This window comes from Nelusetta ayraudi, unplaced genomic scaffold, assembly GCF_046127955.1.
Source record: "Nelusetta ayraudi isolate G7.1 ecotype Tasmania unplaced genomic scaffold, CSIRO-AGI_Nayr_v1 ptg000125l, whole genome shotgun sequence".
Taxonomy (NCBI): Eukaryota; Metazoa; Chordata; class Actinopteri; order Tetraodontiformes; family Monacanthidae; genus Nelusetta; species Nelusetta ayraudi.
In genome coordinates, this window is record NW_027466175.1 from 27,934 (window position 1) to 44,372 (window position 16,439).

Below are 16,439 nucleotides of genomic sequence, written 5' to 3' on the forward strand. Positions count from 1 at the left end.
GGCAGAAGCAGAGCGTGAGTGTGACTGAATGCATTTGAATATGAATATAAGAACTGCTTGGAGATACACAATGTGCTTCAGGGCAGTGCGTCAGTTAGTCCTCTATTCATTGGAAATGAAAGAGTCCATAAGAGGAGAAAAAGAAAAGAACATTCACCATTCTAACAATCTAAGTTGCGAGTCACCATTTTGGGCTCTCACATCAGCGAGGCCTTTCCCAACACAGAGCCGCTGCTCAATGGATATTTTCTCTTTTTTGGGAATATTCTCTGTAAACCCTGGAGATGTTTGTATGTGCTGAAAATCCCAGTGGATCAGCAGTTTGGAAAATGCTCAGACAAGCCTGTTCAAAGCCACTTCAATCCTCTTTCTTCCCCATTCGGATGCTCAGTTTGAACTTCAGCAAGTCGTCTTCAACCATGTCTGCATGCCCCAATGAATTGTTGCTGAGATATTTATTTATTGGCTGATTAGTAATTGAACATTTTACCGAATAAAGTGGCCAATAAGGGAATATTGCATTAATTTTAGTATGTAATGGTGTCATTTTAAAAGGTGGATATTTGACATTTTGGCAAGTGGCAACACCACATTTTTGTGGCTGCAGCTAAACAAAAGAAAAGACTTTCTGATTACATTTTACCTATGGCCACCAAGAATCCAATACAGTTACATGTGATAAATGTTTCCTCACGTCTCCTTTGTCATCTTTCCTGTCGTGAAATCTTTTCAGCTCAACTGACAGCCTTGACAGAACTGAAATCAATCTTTCGTGACATGGGCATAATGGAGATAAAGTGGGGAGAAACTAAATAGTGGGGGGATGAGAAGCAAGCATTGCTCGGATACAAGTAGTAGAAAAATTACTGGGCCAGGATTTAACCACTCTTCAGCTGCCTAAAAACACTTTAGCAATGTCAGCCGCAGCTGCCAAGCAGCATAGACCTTGAGCAGCGTGTCATCAGCGCAAATGAACTGGCCTTAACAGAGATAGAAAATGCTCACCTCTGACTCTCTTATTCTTTCAGTTGCCCTATGAATATATTCATATAATCTCTTTGTGAGGAGGTTGTGAGAGTTACTCACCATCAGATGGATCTGATTTACATAAGTCATTGGACGTGATGGAGCTGCGGGTCGCCTCGAACCCCACATCCCTGTCCCCATACAAACAGAGGCACGCCCTTGCTCTCCACCCCTCCTCCTTAAACTGATTAGATTCAAAATGACAGCGCTGGTGGTTTCCCTGACGAGGATATGAAAGGAAGCGCGCGAGCGAATCTATGCCCTCTGCGTGTCTTATGATGTGCTTATGTGTCAGCGTCTCTCTGAAGTCGAAGCGCCGCACAGCTGGGGAGCTGAAGTAAACTGCAGGAAGGGAGTAATCCCCTCCAGAAGTGCTTTGTTCCATCAGATGGACAAGAGCGAGTAAAGAAAGTCTCCTTTCGTCTGAGAGTAAAGGCTGGGGTTGCTCCGCATGGCTGCTCAGGCCGCCAGCAAGGACGAGGAACAAGTCCTCTGCTCAAGAACCTGCTGATGCAACACTCCTTTCAAGATAAGTCTGCTGGAGATGTATAGATAATGCTTCAGATGAGGAAAAAAATGCCACCTCTGATGGAAAATAAAGGGGAAGAAAGCACACACGCGGTGGGCTCAAACCACAGCAGCTGTGCGGAAGTGTTAATCCTCAAATAAAGTATTCTCCACAATGTTGTGAGAAATTGTGACGCCTTTATAGCTTCTCCCTGTGACCAAGCGGATACTGAGCTTTAGAAACTAAAAAAAAAAAGAGGCATAAAACAAATAGCAAACCGCCACAAAAAGACGTAATGGCAGGCATCCCAGAAAAATCGAGGGACTTGAAACAAATCCTGCTGTGCAATTCGGAGGCGGGACGAGTTGGTCTCATCTGCTCTGGGAGGATCGGCTGCCGCAGAGAACCACGGTGCTCAGCAAAAGGGAACGGGGGGAGGAAGGAGATAAAGGTTTAGTCCCCAGTAGAGCCTTGGCGCCTCATCATTAAACCCGGGTGAACATATTTAAATGAGCGCAAAAACCAATAAGAGGGAGTAATCAACTATTACATTAACAACAAATGAGTGCCCAGGAGGCTGCAGGGATGCACTGGCTGGAGCTTCACAAGCAGCTTGCACTGTTTACCAAAGCAAGAAAGAGGAGGCGAAAACACACACACACACACACACACACACACACACACACACACACACACACACACACACACACACACACACACACACACACACACACACACACACACACACACACACACACACACACACACACACAAAGAGGGAACAATATTTCTTTTTCTTTGCAGACTGACTGCACCAGCGCTTTCAAACTTCTATAATTGGGTTCTAAATGTAAATGATTCTGCCAAAAAAAAAAAAAAAAAAAATCACTGGGCATAAAGCCGTATTTGCTCTGATGCATTATCTCATTTGTAGGAAGCCACTGTTGAGTCAAACACAACCAGGACTGGCCAGGGTTTGTTTGGTAGAAAAATAATTCAATTACCGAACGTTCCTCTGGCTACGAGGATGTTTAACAATTTCATTTATCCTCTCCGAGCAACTTTGCCAAAATTGCATTCGTTTTGACAGCTTAATTTGGAGCAGCCTGTTGCCACACTGTGGCTTTTGCCAACTTACCTGTTTTCATTTCGCTGTGTGTATCTTGGTTGAGGATCAGCATCGTTGTCATTCACGTCGTGGCTGGCGTCGGCATCCTGGAAAGCCATCAGGAAAAAGATCAGCATGCACGTTCTGGCTTTGTTACCAGCCCTGAATGGCATTTATGAATCCCAAATATTTTGGAGAGAAAGGGAAGGTGACTTGCATAATTGCTGATGAGGTCGGGGTGGTCTTTCTCAATGCCATCGTCGAGGATGGTCACCACTACGCCTCTTCCTGTGTAGCCTTGAGCCCAGGCTACCTTAGTATTCAAGTCTTGGTGCGATGGGTTGGACTGCAGGAGACATAAGGCGTTAGTTCCACAGTCAGTCCATTGTGATTCAACCCCACCTAAAAAATGTAGAAGTCTGAAAACAGCATAAATTCCCTTTCACTCAATGAAAACCTTTTGTTCGAAATGACAGAAGGTCGCTCAGTTCAACAATGCAGACAAAAAGGGAACAGCAGAGATTGTTCGTATACACCTATGTTTTGATGGGTTTTTATGCATAGGTCTGTCTGGAATGCTGAACCACCCAGCACAAGGATCTATTTGTAGTTAAAATCAGAAAAATCAAAACAACCTGCTGCAATTCAGAAACCGTGTTGTGAGGGTTTGTTTCCATCGCACAGAGGTGAGAAAGAAATGTGCGGGCAAAGCGTGAGATGAATGTGAAATGGGTAATTTGTACTGTGAGTGGTGGAGGGCAGAGTCGAAGCTAAAGGTGCAAGAGGCAAACACACGAGGTGGATGAAAGAAAAGGCAAACATCACAGGCCACCTCCTCTGGGCCCTCTTCTGCTTCCTGTTGCTCTGCCAGGACAACCACATAGTTAGATGCTTCAAATTGATGTTTTGTTGACTGCTGTGCTGAGGCCCCGACACTTCCCAGCACACATATTAAACTAAGTGTCGGCTACAATGAGATAACCACGTCTAAAAATCCATATGAAATCCTTCTACGGCGGCACAGAGAGCTTTGCACCAAGTACGAAATTCCCAGAAATGACTTTAAGTGATGCTCAAAGCAATTTCAAGCAAAATCGGCATCTGATTGGGTAACTAACATCCGAGGTAATGTGCAATGTTTTCGCGGTGGGTGTGCAAACACGGAGGAGGAGGATACTTGCGTGCTCTGGCGTGAGTGTGTTGTCGGCCCAGCCAATAAACAAAAGCGTGTGCGATGACTTCTGTCTAGAATGTGCACATTTGTTTTTGTCGCAGTCTCGCGAGCTGAACGTTGCATACATCCACTTTAATTAGAACCTTATTAGGTGTTATGACTGCCTATTATGTATTTATTTAATCATGGATGTTTGACTGTGCCCTTATAATGTCTTGGATCAGGCAATTAAACATCATGACAGCATATGGTCGCATCTAACCAAACTGGTTAGTTTTAATTGGCTTGCTTTAGCTTGTTTACAGACGCCGAGGCCGACACTGAGCTTAGAAGGAAAACAGTGTTGTGCTCTCTGTGCACTGCACGTGCAACATTATACCTTCATCCTGCCAAAGCTAAATGATGCAAGTTTTTAAGGAAGAAAATGGCTCAATATAGTTTAATGTATTCTGTCTAATTAGTGAAAAGTAAATATTAAATGTAGTTTCGGGCTACATTAGTCTTTGGTTTATCACTGCTTTTGTCTCTACAAGCACTTGTCTATTTTGGGAAGAAAAGTGCTGCAGTCTACTCAGCCATATCTTGAGTGGCAGTGCATTTCATTGTACACTTTGCAGTACACGTGTTTTGTCAAATGGCGATGGCTATCGCTTTGTGTCTCTCATTACACTATAATAGCTGAAGAACAAAAAAAAACCCTTCAATTTGAAGAAAAATAAATTCACTGAGCTGGTAAATAGCTCAGGCAAATTCATACCGATTCTAGGATGTGCCGTCTACCTCACATCACACTGTGCTATTTTGAAAATAATATCCCTTTTTACTTGAAATAACACCAAAGACATCTTGGCTGCAAAGATAAGAGACCATTACCCACCAGGTACCATTGCTTTGGGAAATCAGGATCGGTTGGGTCTTCAAAGAGATCCCGCTTCTTTCTTTTCTTTACCACTTGCTGCTCAGCCCACAAAACCTGGACACACACACACACACACACACACAAAGAAAATTCAAAGTTTAGGCGTCAATCCTCGAACGCTTTGGTGTCGTTACAAATGTTCTAATTTCAGAAAGTGCTGCAGTGTCCCGCACACTGGAAATGTGAAGAAACAGGCCCCAGCTGTGCTCAAAAAGTAATAAGAAGAAAGAGAGGCAGAGAAGTGAGGCAAATCTAATTTATTTCATTCCTGAGACGCAGAGGGAGAGTGGCTACTGTACAGCAGGCCAGAGCAGCAATCTTTGAAGTCCTGCTTGTGTATGCACAGGAGGCGGAGGATGGTGACAGTAACTGCAAATATCAAACACGGCAAATGTAATTTTGCAGTTGTGTTTCAGGGATTTTGCAATTGGAGGAAGAAATATTGAAGAGGTGGCGAAAGCCACACAATAGGAAGTTGTTTATTGCCTCACTGCTCTTGGCAGCTGAACTGAGGGATTGCTCTTTTATTTTCTTTCATTAGGTGTGTCGTGCTATACAGACACTCTGACAAGTTTTTAGCTTTGTGTGAATGCCGGTCAGCAGCAGAAATGAGTGGCAGAAAGCTTTTCTGTTAATGTATTTCAATGATAAATATTCAAATACCCACAACATATCTGGCAATTTTGAGAGAAAAAAACCACCAACTCGTAATTATGAAACACAAAACCTGATTAGAGGCTTGAAAAGGGTTGGGCTTCCAGAGAAAAGGGCATTTGAGGTCTAGGTACTTCATCTTTCCATTGGTTGAAATGTTGAGAGAAAAAAAAAAGGCACTTGGAAATTAATTTGTGACTAATGTTGGGCTGAGCGGTGGCAAAGCTCCAAGTTGCTTCATTTCCACTGCCCTGCAAATCTTCAATGGCCAACTTGCTTTTTATGTGTATATTTCCGGTATTCTATTGAGCTTTAAATCAATGTGTGCCTCTAGTCACGGAGGCTCGGTAATTCCTTTGATTACCGTAAGCTTTGTAAAATGAGGTGCCCAGACTGGATGACGATGAGCTCAGCACACATCAAAACAGAGCTGGAACTATTTCTGCCGTCGCTGAGAACCTTTCCAGGGAGAATGGGGCCATTAACCTGATGCAAGTGACCCTAGACTAATTCATATTCATTAGATGGGGGTGCTTGTTAAGTCCCGTAGAGCAGCGTCTAACAAGCTGCTCTACGGGACCAGGGAGGAAAAATAAATGTTTTTTTTTTTTTGAAAGGAGAAAAGATTCAAGATTATTATTATTGCTATTATTAATATACAGCTGATTGGGGATGATGGGTCAAGGATTTATAATGAGTTTTTTCATTTTCTTTTTTTTAATTAAAAATGAACCATTTTCTGCATTTCTGTTCAGATTATTTCCACCTCAGATTGCACATTTGTGTCTTGGTTTAATCAACTCTTGACTCGATGGCCTCTGTGGCACCTGGTGATACAATGAAGCTTTTGTCATCAAATTGCAAACAGACAGGGGTTCACGTGTTCGAATGTTAATGTGTCATAGTGGCTGCTAGATTGGGATGCTTCTTCCTACTGTGACTCAGCAGTCACAATCTCATCTCCTTTGGCAGGCTTCTAGGCAGCAGGCCGCACATCACATCCACTGTGGCGCTAAACAAACAAACAAATAGAAACCCCCCCGCAAGATGTTAAGTGCATGTGAAGTGCCGCTGTTGTGTGTGGTCCACAACTCGCACCCATGTGTATTTCCCAAAGTGAGTTTCTTACGTTGTGCTAATGAATGACTCAACTTTTCTGTCTCTGTTGGTTGTGTTGGAACTGGGTCAAAAAACACAACAAACAAACTAAAAATCCCCCAGCCTGCTCCCTTGAGTTTCTTACACATTTGTTACAGGTCACCTTTAAAAATGTCTCAGGGTGGAAAAAAAAATAATACAACAGATGTAGCAAAATGTATCTTGTGTACTACAGTATAAATGGGCAAATATGCTTGTTTATGTGCAAAAAATGTGACCTTCAAAAACTTAACGATATCTTTATTGGTAAAAAAACAAACAAGGTTTTTCATTGTTTATGTGACAATGAATCAGCACAGAGGCTCTGGTTCAAGCATGTGTCCTGTTGAGGTCTGCTGTCTCGGTGAGGAGAAGCCAAACACAAGCAACCACGGAACACAGGGGAGGTCCCTACATGTCTTGGATCCCAAATCCACCTCAGCAACAAACTATTTGTTCCATCCGCACAGTGTCCTGAGGGCCTTTCCTGTCTGATGAATGAGGAGAAGTGCCGTTTTGTAGGCAATACCTGCCAGCCACAATGTGCTTTGATCCACAGCTGTGTGTTCTCAATGGAGAGCATTAAACAGAGAAGACATGATCTATTTTTTCGTTGTTGGCAAACAATCTCTTTAGATCAAAACCAACAACGAACTGAGCCCAGAAACAAATATCATCACGATGTCTTCAGCCTGATTACTCTGCTGTGCAGTAGCTCTGCACCCCTGTCCAAATCCATTAAAAAACAATCACTGAGGCCGACATTGTGATGAAAATGGGCACTGCAATTTATTTTGAGTTGATCCTGCAAACACTGTTCAAGTCTAAATTGTTTGGCCTGCGGAGACCTCCATTGAGATAAGAAGCAAAAATAAAAACCGCATTGGAGAAAGTCAGGTTTTACGGCTATATCCTTAACCTTCCATTTCCAATCGGTGCAAAATATATTGTGTTAATAACAAACAAACAAACAAACAAAAAACCTCAACAACTCACTTTATGGAGTGGTTTCAGTGGCCAGTGGGTAGAGCAACTGCTATATATAGGCCCAAATAAATGCATTTCTGCCCTTGCTGTGACACATCAAATGTCCCGGTGAGATGCAAGTACACAGAGAGACATAATGAATTCCTATGTACAGGAACTGTGAAAAAAAGGGTGAGGGGGAAAAAAAGGCAGAAGGTGGGTGTTCTTGAGGTCAAGGCCCCTCCAACCTCCACTTTCTGCAAAATCAGGCACTAAGCTATCAAGAAACAAATCGATTCTCCTCTCCATAAATAAGGCATTGGGTCGGCGGACAATATGACAAATGTCCTCTCGAAAGCATAATGGTAAAAAGCTTGTGCGGCTGCCAGTTATAACTTGCTGTGGTGCTTATGAGCAGGAAAGAAAAAGACATCGCGAAAAACAGCGGAAGCAGAGAGGAAACGCTGTAAACGAGCTCACGGCGCAAGCACCGACTAATCCAAATCCACCTATTATGCTTTCCCTGCCTTTCAAATGTTTTTTCCTTCCCTTTGAACCAGGTGAAACACAATTTGTACTTTCCCCCTTTCCAGGGTTCTGCTGCTCTCAAAAGAAGCAAACAACACCACATGAATAATCACATACGAGCAGAAACACTCAAGCGTGTGTTGCTGTTTTTTTTCTTCTCTGTCTCTCATTTGCTTGCCTGAGGTTTGGTCGTTTTCTGGTTGCGTGGGTGGATAGGTGACCTCAGGGACAAACTGCTGCTTCCCAGCTACAAACCTGATGCCCTGAATAGCTGCGGGTTCAAACACGGTGTTAACTTGAACTGCTGACCGACTTGAACCTGTGGGATGGATTGTTCTGTTGTTAACAAAAAACAAAAACGAATCGCTAACGGCTCTCCCGCCTGCTTACAGTACGTCCTTCTCTAATTAGTATCCACAAAGTATATACAATATCTTGACAATAAGTGCATGAATTGCTTCTCAATAGCCAAGTGCTTTATCCAGGGAGTCATTCTGCATTTGATTACACGCAGACAGCGCACACAAATCTAAATTTAACTGTTGTACCTCTTTATATCATCCTTGGCAAGAGCGGCAGATTAATCCTCTACTTTATCTTATTTGCTATTTAGTGTGGGTATCTTCAAATAAACTACCTCAGTGCCTCTGGATCCATGTGGTCCCAGGGCCATCCATTACTCCTAACCCGCACGAATCGACCCCAATGAATGTCACCATATCGCACTTATGCTGTCCTAGGGCTTTGGTGCTTGTCAAAACTGCATCAGCCCTTTCCCTCAGGCTGAAGATTTGGACTGAAGAAAAATCTTCTTTGGCTCAACTTGGCAGACATTTATTGCCTTAGATCGTTGTGACTTCTTAAATCCCTTCTTCTTGGGATCAGTCAGGTAGCTTTTTGCTTGATGCTTTTAAATATTATCCATTACCACGCTCCCCTAAAGTGTTTCTTATGTAAACAGCAGTGTGTTGCTGAGTCATTCTGGCAGCAGTGCCACTGCTGTTTGCCGCCGTCGCCGGTTTTGACAGTTTCCTGACAAGGTTGCCAATCAGTTTGTCTGTGATATCCGCAAAGAAAAGAAAATCTTAAAGGGGTAGTTGTGGCGTGATGTTTGGGTGGTTGTTTTAAGAGACCTAATGACATTTAATACATTTATCTGGGGCTTTTATCTCAACTGACTTACAATGAGTGCATTGATGCATATAAATACTACTGTGCATCTACTTCATATGAGTCAACTTGCCCTTCTGCTGTGCTAAGAGACAAACTGATTTAAAAAAAAAAAAAAATCAGTTTCTGCTTGAGTAGCCTTCAGTCGAGAAAATGCCCATACTCAGTGATTAATGAATCTCTTTAGTACCCATGAGCCAACGCACAGGCAGGATGTAAGCACCACATTCTAATAATGTTGAGGACTGGCTGTCAATTGCAATTGATAGGTGAAAAATCCTCAATTTTTCTTTTTGGACTGGACAGTGTAATTAAATTTATTCAATGAAACTCTATAAGTTTTGGCAAGCGCACTGAGTGTTTTCATTATATGATGTATGAAGTGTCTGCAAAAGAGACTGCAAAAATTCCCAAGTGTGGTCAAATGCCTATATAGCTACGTGAGCTTCATCAATATTGCAGATCCATACATTGACACATGGGTGTGGATGAGCATTGAGTAGCATACACGTAATCTTGTTAAAATGATTCCACTCCAAAACAGTCTCCACTCCAACCAACCTGGTGCTGCAAGGAAAACAAATGTGTGAGTGGGAATCCTTTCATGCTGGCAGAAAAGGGCAACGTGCCTCAGAACAAAGAGGACGAGTGCCACAGGGCAGTCGCTAATTTCACTGTTGGAGGTTTGCAACCCTTTTTGACAGCAGAGCCTCTGCGGTAGTGGTAAGAATGCGTCAAGGGTCAGTGCTTAGATTAGTTTACAGAGGAATCAAAGGCTGGACGATGTTTTTAGGAATTGTTAAGACTATCAAAGAATAATGCAAGCTTGCTATTGTGCAGTTTTTTTCTGGCCAATTGTTAATTATAGGGAAATATGAACATTAAACAGCAAAATGAAGGTCCCTCTGCAGACTCAATCAGGTACTAATACGCTTGTACTGGAATGCTGCCAGCATGCTGTGGAAACAAATAATGTAAGGAGAGAAGGACGAAGCAGTGACTGCTAATAGGTTGACCAAAAAGGCTATGGACCATTAACTGACAGTCTCAATCCACGACAACAAAGACAGCTCAACGACGGGCAAGACTCTTAATACAACAGCTGTCGGTACATTGCGCACAAAGGTAAGTTGTTACGGATGAGACGGGATGTTCTTGAAGAATTTGCTGTGAAGGAGAAAGTCATAACCGATGATAACAGGCCCTACATGTGGATGTGGATGTGGCGGTGGCACTCATAGTACCTAATAGTCACTAAACCATTTATGTGAGAGAAATAGTGTCATCTCTGTAAGTTGACGTCTAAATATAGAGGTTATAGCACAACTTTGTAACACAATTCTTTGCCAAACAAACTGCAGAGACGCTCAGAACATTTGTCACATTAAAGACCACCAAGCAACAACTGTGTCTGCAAGGGTTATTCACAATAGGATTCCAGCAGTTTCCACTCTCCACTCCTCTGTTGTTGCTTTTACCGTTTTTGTCAATCAGTGTCAAGTTGACGGATTTGGTGTCAGGACTTTTACGGTGTAAATGACATTTGTGAACTCTTCTTCTTTATTTAACGTGTCAGAGTTATCCAGTCAAGATTCAGGATCCAGGCTTCCTGTGCCTTCCTCAGCCAAAAACACTAGGCTTTTTGGCAGAAGGAGAGAGGATTTTATTTTTGTGAAAGTACAACTTTCAGATTTACTTTATCCTTTGCCTGCTTGGAAGAGGTCAAGATGCATTTTTCTTGCCAGACCGCAGATCTTACATTCGTAGGAAAGCATTGATGCTCAACCTCTAGTATGGTAATTGGTATTCTTATGTGCCATTGGTGCTGGGCCAGCAAAACATCATTTAAATCTCAGAACCTGGATCCTTCCTTAGATAGAAGACACCTGTCCCATCATGGATGAGAAAAGTCAGGATTACACCCCGGTCCAAGTGTTGGATCATTTTCATTCCCCGCCGAAGAAAGACGACATCACTTCTCCCTCATTTCTTGCAAATTAAAACCCTCCCCTTCCGTATGTTGCCATTTTCAAGCAGACCTGTCAACATCTGGCGCGCACCAAAAGCTGAGATTTTGCAGTTACAGTAAAATGAGATGATACTCAGGGATGGAAAATCTGTTATTTGATGTTGGACTAATGAATTCCAGTATCTCTCACTAATTAACATTTACGAGAAGAAAAAAATATTTTAAACAGGCAGGAGAAAAATCAAGAAGTGACACACAAGGCACTTCCAGCCTTTGTTCCATTTGCCATTATTCAGTTTACATATGTGCAGCGAGGTGGCACCTCAGATGGAGCTGAGGGGGGAAGATTAAAGAAGCGGTGTGGTTGCAGAAGCGTCCACAGCTTGACAAGCTGTCAATGACACCAGAATATTTTTTTTTCCTCTGTTGTGATATTCACATTTTTCTCTCTAATGCAATCTGTCTTTTGGATTTTGGCGGCGGCAAGCTGCCATGTGCTGTGAGAAACTGACAGCGCTCTTACCTGTGGTTCTTTATGGAGTCTGACGTGCATCCCCCTGTGGCCAGACAAAGCTCTCTTCTCCACTGCATGATGCCTGAAGTGATAATAATCTCCAAAAACCTGTACACAGGGAAAGAAATGTTCAACTGCAGCGGCTGGATGTCCAGGTGACTGTAGGTGCTTAGCAAGACATGCATGTGTGCATAGCAGGTACCAGTCTGTCCAAAATGTTTTATTGGACTCCACAGCCTATTTTTTTTTCATTTTCTACTTAAAGCTCACGAGACGTTTTGTGTTGGTAGTAAAATGGTTGCGCTCACAATACATCACGCAGAAATATGCTGTGAATGCAGACACATAATGGATCCTTTTTCGTTCCATTTTCATGAGCGAGCACACGTCTGAGTGTTTAGTGGATATGAACAGATCCTAGATTCAGTTTTACATTTTCAAAGAGAATGATAAAAGAACCTGTCGTAACCCTGAGGAAGAGCAGAATCCTCTGAAGTGTGTGTGTGTGTGTGTGTGTGTGTGTGTGTGTATGAGTGGGGTGGGGGGATTAGGGAGGTAAAGAAACTCAAAACAGTCAAGGGGATGCCAGGCACAAACATATATTAAAAAGTACACCAACATATTAAAGATGACAAATGAACATCATGGATGAAAAGTGACTGGACTCTTCCATTTAGGGAAGAGCAGTTCTTGGAAGCCAAAAGAAGTATTTAAAATGATGCCATCACAGATCCTTCACACATCCTACTTGTGAAACAGCTTTAAAGGACAAGCTTCCGCTGGCAGCTGTCGCTAATCTGGACCAAAGCCCATGGAGGGAGATTCCTTTCTTATTTTCTCCGGTAGCTTTTACTGATAGCGGCACAATGCATGCCACTGCCTTGTGTGTCCACGGTCAAGGACAACGTGGACACGCGGTGTGATTTGAGACCACAACAACCAGACAAAAGGTGGATGAAAGCAGCGCTCCTACTCTTTTTAGGGGTATTCACAGGAGAGTCGCCTCCATTTGAGGAGGAAGCACAGCAATCTGTACAGTAGTGCCGCTGGGGACTGGCTCACCTTCATGCGCCCAGTAGAGCGAAGGAAGACAAGCGAGTAGGGAGATGGGGAGATGGTGGAGAGGGGGAGGGTGGCTACAGGGTTTTGACGGGCTGGCGGGGAAGAATGGATGTGTGTGAGGACGGAGAAGAGCAGACGCAGCAGGATGGAGGTCTCTCCAGAGGCTGCAGGCTGTCTGCAAACCAACCGGTCTAGGGGCCGAAGCTCATGGGGGTCTTGTCTGCCTGAACGCAATATAAAGCTGGCGGGAAGGTGTTTTTCAATTTGACTCAATTTGTCAAGTATCTATAATTAAGTCCCGTTTTTAAAACTGCTGCTGTAATGATTTGCACATAATAAACCCAAAGGGGCCGGCGGTCTTAAATTACAGAGCTGTGCAAAACTGATCTTACATTCCCACAAGGAGCTCTAGACCTCAAGAACTCTATTGGTAAATTATGCCTGCACAAGATTAATCTGACTTCTTTGGACAGGAGATTGCTCTGTGAGAGGATATATATTAAATGCTGTTTTTTTTTTTCATGTCATGTGTCATGTGCGGAATAAATTGAGCAGATATTTCAGTTTTCTTAATAGGGTTTAGCTTCCTAGCCATGCTTGGTTACCATCAGGAATCCACATAACAGGTTAACGTTGCATGCAATTACATATAGTGAATTACACCAGTCCAAAAGGTTAATGTGACATTATTATGGTTAATTTGCTCTGGAGACCCAACGTTAGAGGTTGTTGAGGTCATTCATTCAGACTTTGCTACATCTTCAATCAATGAGACAATGAATGACTGACCGGACAGACACCCCATCGCAAACAACATCTGGGCCAACCCATCGGAAATGACCTCCGGAAAGGGCAGGGTTGAAGTGTAACCCGGAAAAATGAATGAGACCCACATTTATATTGACTGTTGCAGGTCAAAAGTTAATTTGTGGTACACCAGCTTGGGTGTATTGGGAGAGAAACCCATTTCCTAAAGTGCTCATGTCCTCATTTAGAGAGCGTGGGTCTTGGGAAATTGAGACAGAAATCGGAACACTGGCATTGCTGCCTCCAAAGAGTGTGCCTGGATCACGCTTGACTTGCGTGCAGCAAGTGTGTGTGTGTGTGTCAGTGGTAATAATTGAGAGCACTAAGGGTCATTAGTCACCCTGACACTATGACTGGGTCTGCATTACAGCTTTGACCTTACACTGCCCACTGTGCAGCACCACTATCAACCATCCCAGGTGCCTCCTGCTTTTGCCTTCTTTATATCATCTCTATACCGTCAATACATTCATGTCGCAAAGCCATGAATTTTTGCTAAGTTCTGCTCAACATGATCTAGTTCTAACAATTACAAAGGCTAATCATTAAGAATTGCCGGTGTGTGGCAAATTACTCATGAAAGGAGTGTTTTGCCTGGTGGGTAGCAAGAAGAAAGAAAACTTTCAAGGGATGCAAAACCAAGGTCACACAGTGGCGCCGTGGTTAACATTAAGCCCTGCGATAAACTGCCGACTTGTCCAGGGCGCATCTGCAGAATTTAGAAGGAAGAAGAGTTGACTGTGACCTCAGCGTGTGACCCGTGCTGAGCAAGGGGATATATATTTTTGTCTTTCCTGAATGGAACTTAGATTTTGTGACCCTTTCCAAAGGCAAACTGAGAAATAAAAATGGGGTCGACGTGATATTAATGTCAAGTGTGTAAGTTTGAAATTTGAACTACTCTAAACTTTGAAAAAGTCTGAACTTGTGTTAGAGACCAACAAGTTTGTTTGAGTACTCTGAGAACTATGAGGGGTTTCACGCAAAAGCTAGTTTGAAGTGATCGTCTCTTTTTTTTTTTAATCTTTTTTTCTCAGCCCACTCACCACATCAGTAGTTTTGTTTCAAATTTCTGTCTCAAAAATAACATTTGCTTAACATTTCAGAGCCATAACTGCAGGGCAGAACAGTTCAAAAATGATCATATCAGCTCACTAGGTGTCAGAAGTCACTTTCATAATATTTTAAATCCTCCGCTGGAGATAGAATGACTTAAAGTAACAACACAGTTTTCCATATTCCATTTTCTGCTGCTCTGTATGGTATTTTCGATGGTGACTGCCTTGGTCTGGAGCCACTTTCTGTCAAAGCTTCTAAGTCAATATTGGCCAAAGGGGATTGGCTTCAGATCAGTGATGCCAAAAACAGGAAAGCAGCAAACGTTCAGTGAGCTGAAACCACATGTAATTTTGCATTGTGTTGTGTCTCTATATGAATATTTAGGCATGTTACAAAGAGATTTAAAAATCAGGCTGTCTGTTGTGGCTCATCAAGCTCGCAAGGGCACAATTGAGCACAGCACTTGTTATTAAAATCGTCCTGGATGCTTTTTGATGGCGACGTGCTAATGTGGTTTCAAGTAGCTGAATATGAGCAAGCAAGGGTTTAGAGAACCCAACTGTGTGGGCACTGGTCAAGACATGCAGATATCCGTGTGTGAGCGTGTGTGTGGGTGTGTGGAGCAGAACTAAATGAAAACATTAAGTATTCTACATGGGAACCCAAAAGTCCAACATGAAGCGTATACCCTCAAGCTGAGGTTGAGCCAAAGTTCACTCAGGCAATTCAACCTTTTTGAAATGTACGTCAATCAGAGCAGCCTTTCAAGAAAACACATGCAAACACATGCCGGCCAGGACGCTGCAACAATGGAGCTTTACTCTCAACACAGAGCTTTTTAATTCGCAGCCTATTACTTTAACAAATGTTTGGACAGTGGGCTCATGAATACCAAAAAAAAAAAAAAATCAACCCATGCGCAGACGGTAGCAACGCAGCCTCCAATACAGAACGAATATGAGGTGGATTATTGTATCCATCCACCGCTGCCCATCGGTCAGGTTGCTTATTTGTAGCCACCACAACAACCCTCCCCATCCCTCCCCTTCCTTTTTTTATGTTGCCCTTCTATTTGTGATGTTTCCTTTCAACACAAAACACATATTGATGCAAACCCCTACAGACACGGGTGTTTTTTCGTGGTGCAAGGAAAATATGCTGCTAGTCTAGTGTGATATTTGCTTTGGAGGGAATAAAACGGTCATGTTACCGTCCACTGAGCTGCCGGGATGCATTCCTTTTTAGACTAATTACAGTTGAAACTCTGGGGTTCCACTTGGAGAGAAGCTCATTATTTTACACTGAAATGGAGGCTAATTAAGTGTTTTCACATGAAGGGTAATTATTTGTTCGCATCTTAGCTATGATGCTGCATTCTGCCCTCGACGTCTTCGCCCGCTTTGCTCCGGGGACCCGGCGCCTCGGGATGCAGGTGAGCCGCAATAGACGACTTGTTAATTATGTGGCTGAAAAGCAGCAATTTAACAAAACGCCTGCCACGAACACACCTGAATAGCGGCGAAATAACAGGGTAATAATGGGGCATGGGAGCTGTGGTGTGTGGGGAGGAGGGGGGGGGGGGGGGGGGAGGAGGAAAAAAGAAAATCACTGCTCTACCAAAAAATAAATAAGGAGGGGTTCTAAAAGCACACACACACACACAAACCATAAAGGAAAGAAATTATACAAAAAAGAATGTCTGGCCAGACCATTAGCATTCTGGGCGAGCCAGGGTACCGTGAGAATATGAAAAGAGAGTCGAAAAGAAAGTCAGGGGGAGAAATATATCACAAGAGAATAAGAGTGCAGAGGGTGGTGGAAATCTGACCTGGAAAAGG

The 16,439-nt window shown here is 43.1% G+C and overlaps 1 protein-coding gene across 1 annotated transcript in view; it reads right to left on the minus strand.

Annotated features, from left to right (window-relative positions):
- LOC142904231 (furin-like) overlaps positions 1 to 16,439 on the minus strand; it is a gene marked incomplete at its 3' end in the record, with an annotated part of 70,188 nt that overhangs the window by 27,335 nt on the left and 26,414 nt on the right. Inside the window, exons 3-6 of the mRNA XM_076050202.1 lie at positions 11,683 to 11,781; positions 4,694 to 4,789; positions 2,860 to 2,988; positions 2,673 to 2,749 (exon numbers count right to left, since the gene is read on the minus strand). Coding sequence (XP_075906317.1) covers positions 2,673 to 2,749; positions 2,860 to 2,988; positions 4,694 to 4,789; positions 11,683 to 11,781 — 401 coding nt within the window. The remainder of the gene's footprint in view (positions 1 to 2,672; positions 2,750 to 2,859; positions 2,989 to 4,693; positions 4,790 to 11,682; positions 11,782 to 16,439) is intronic.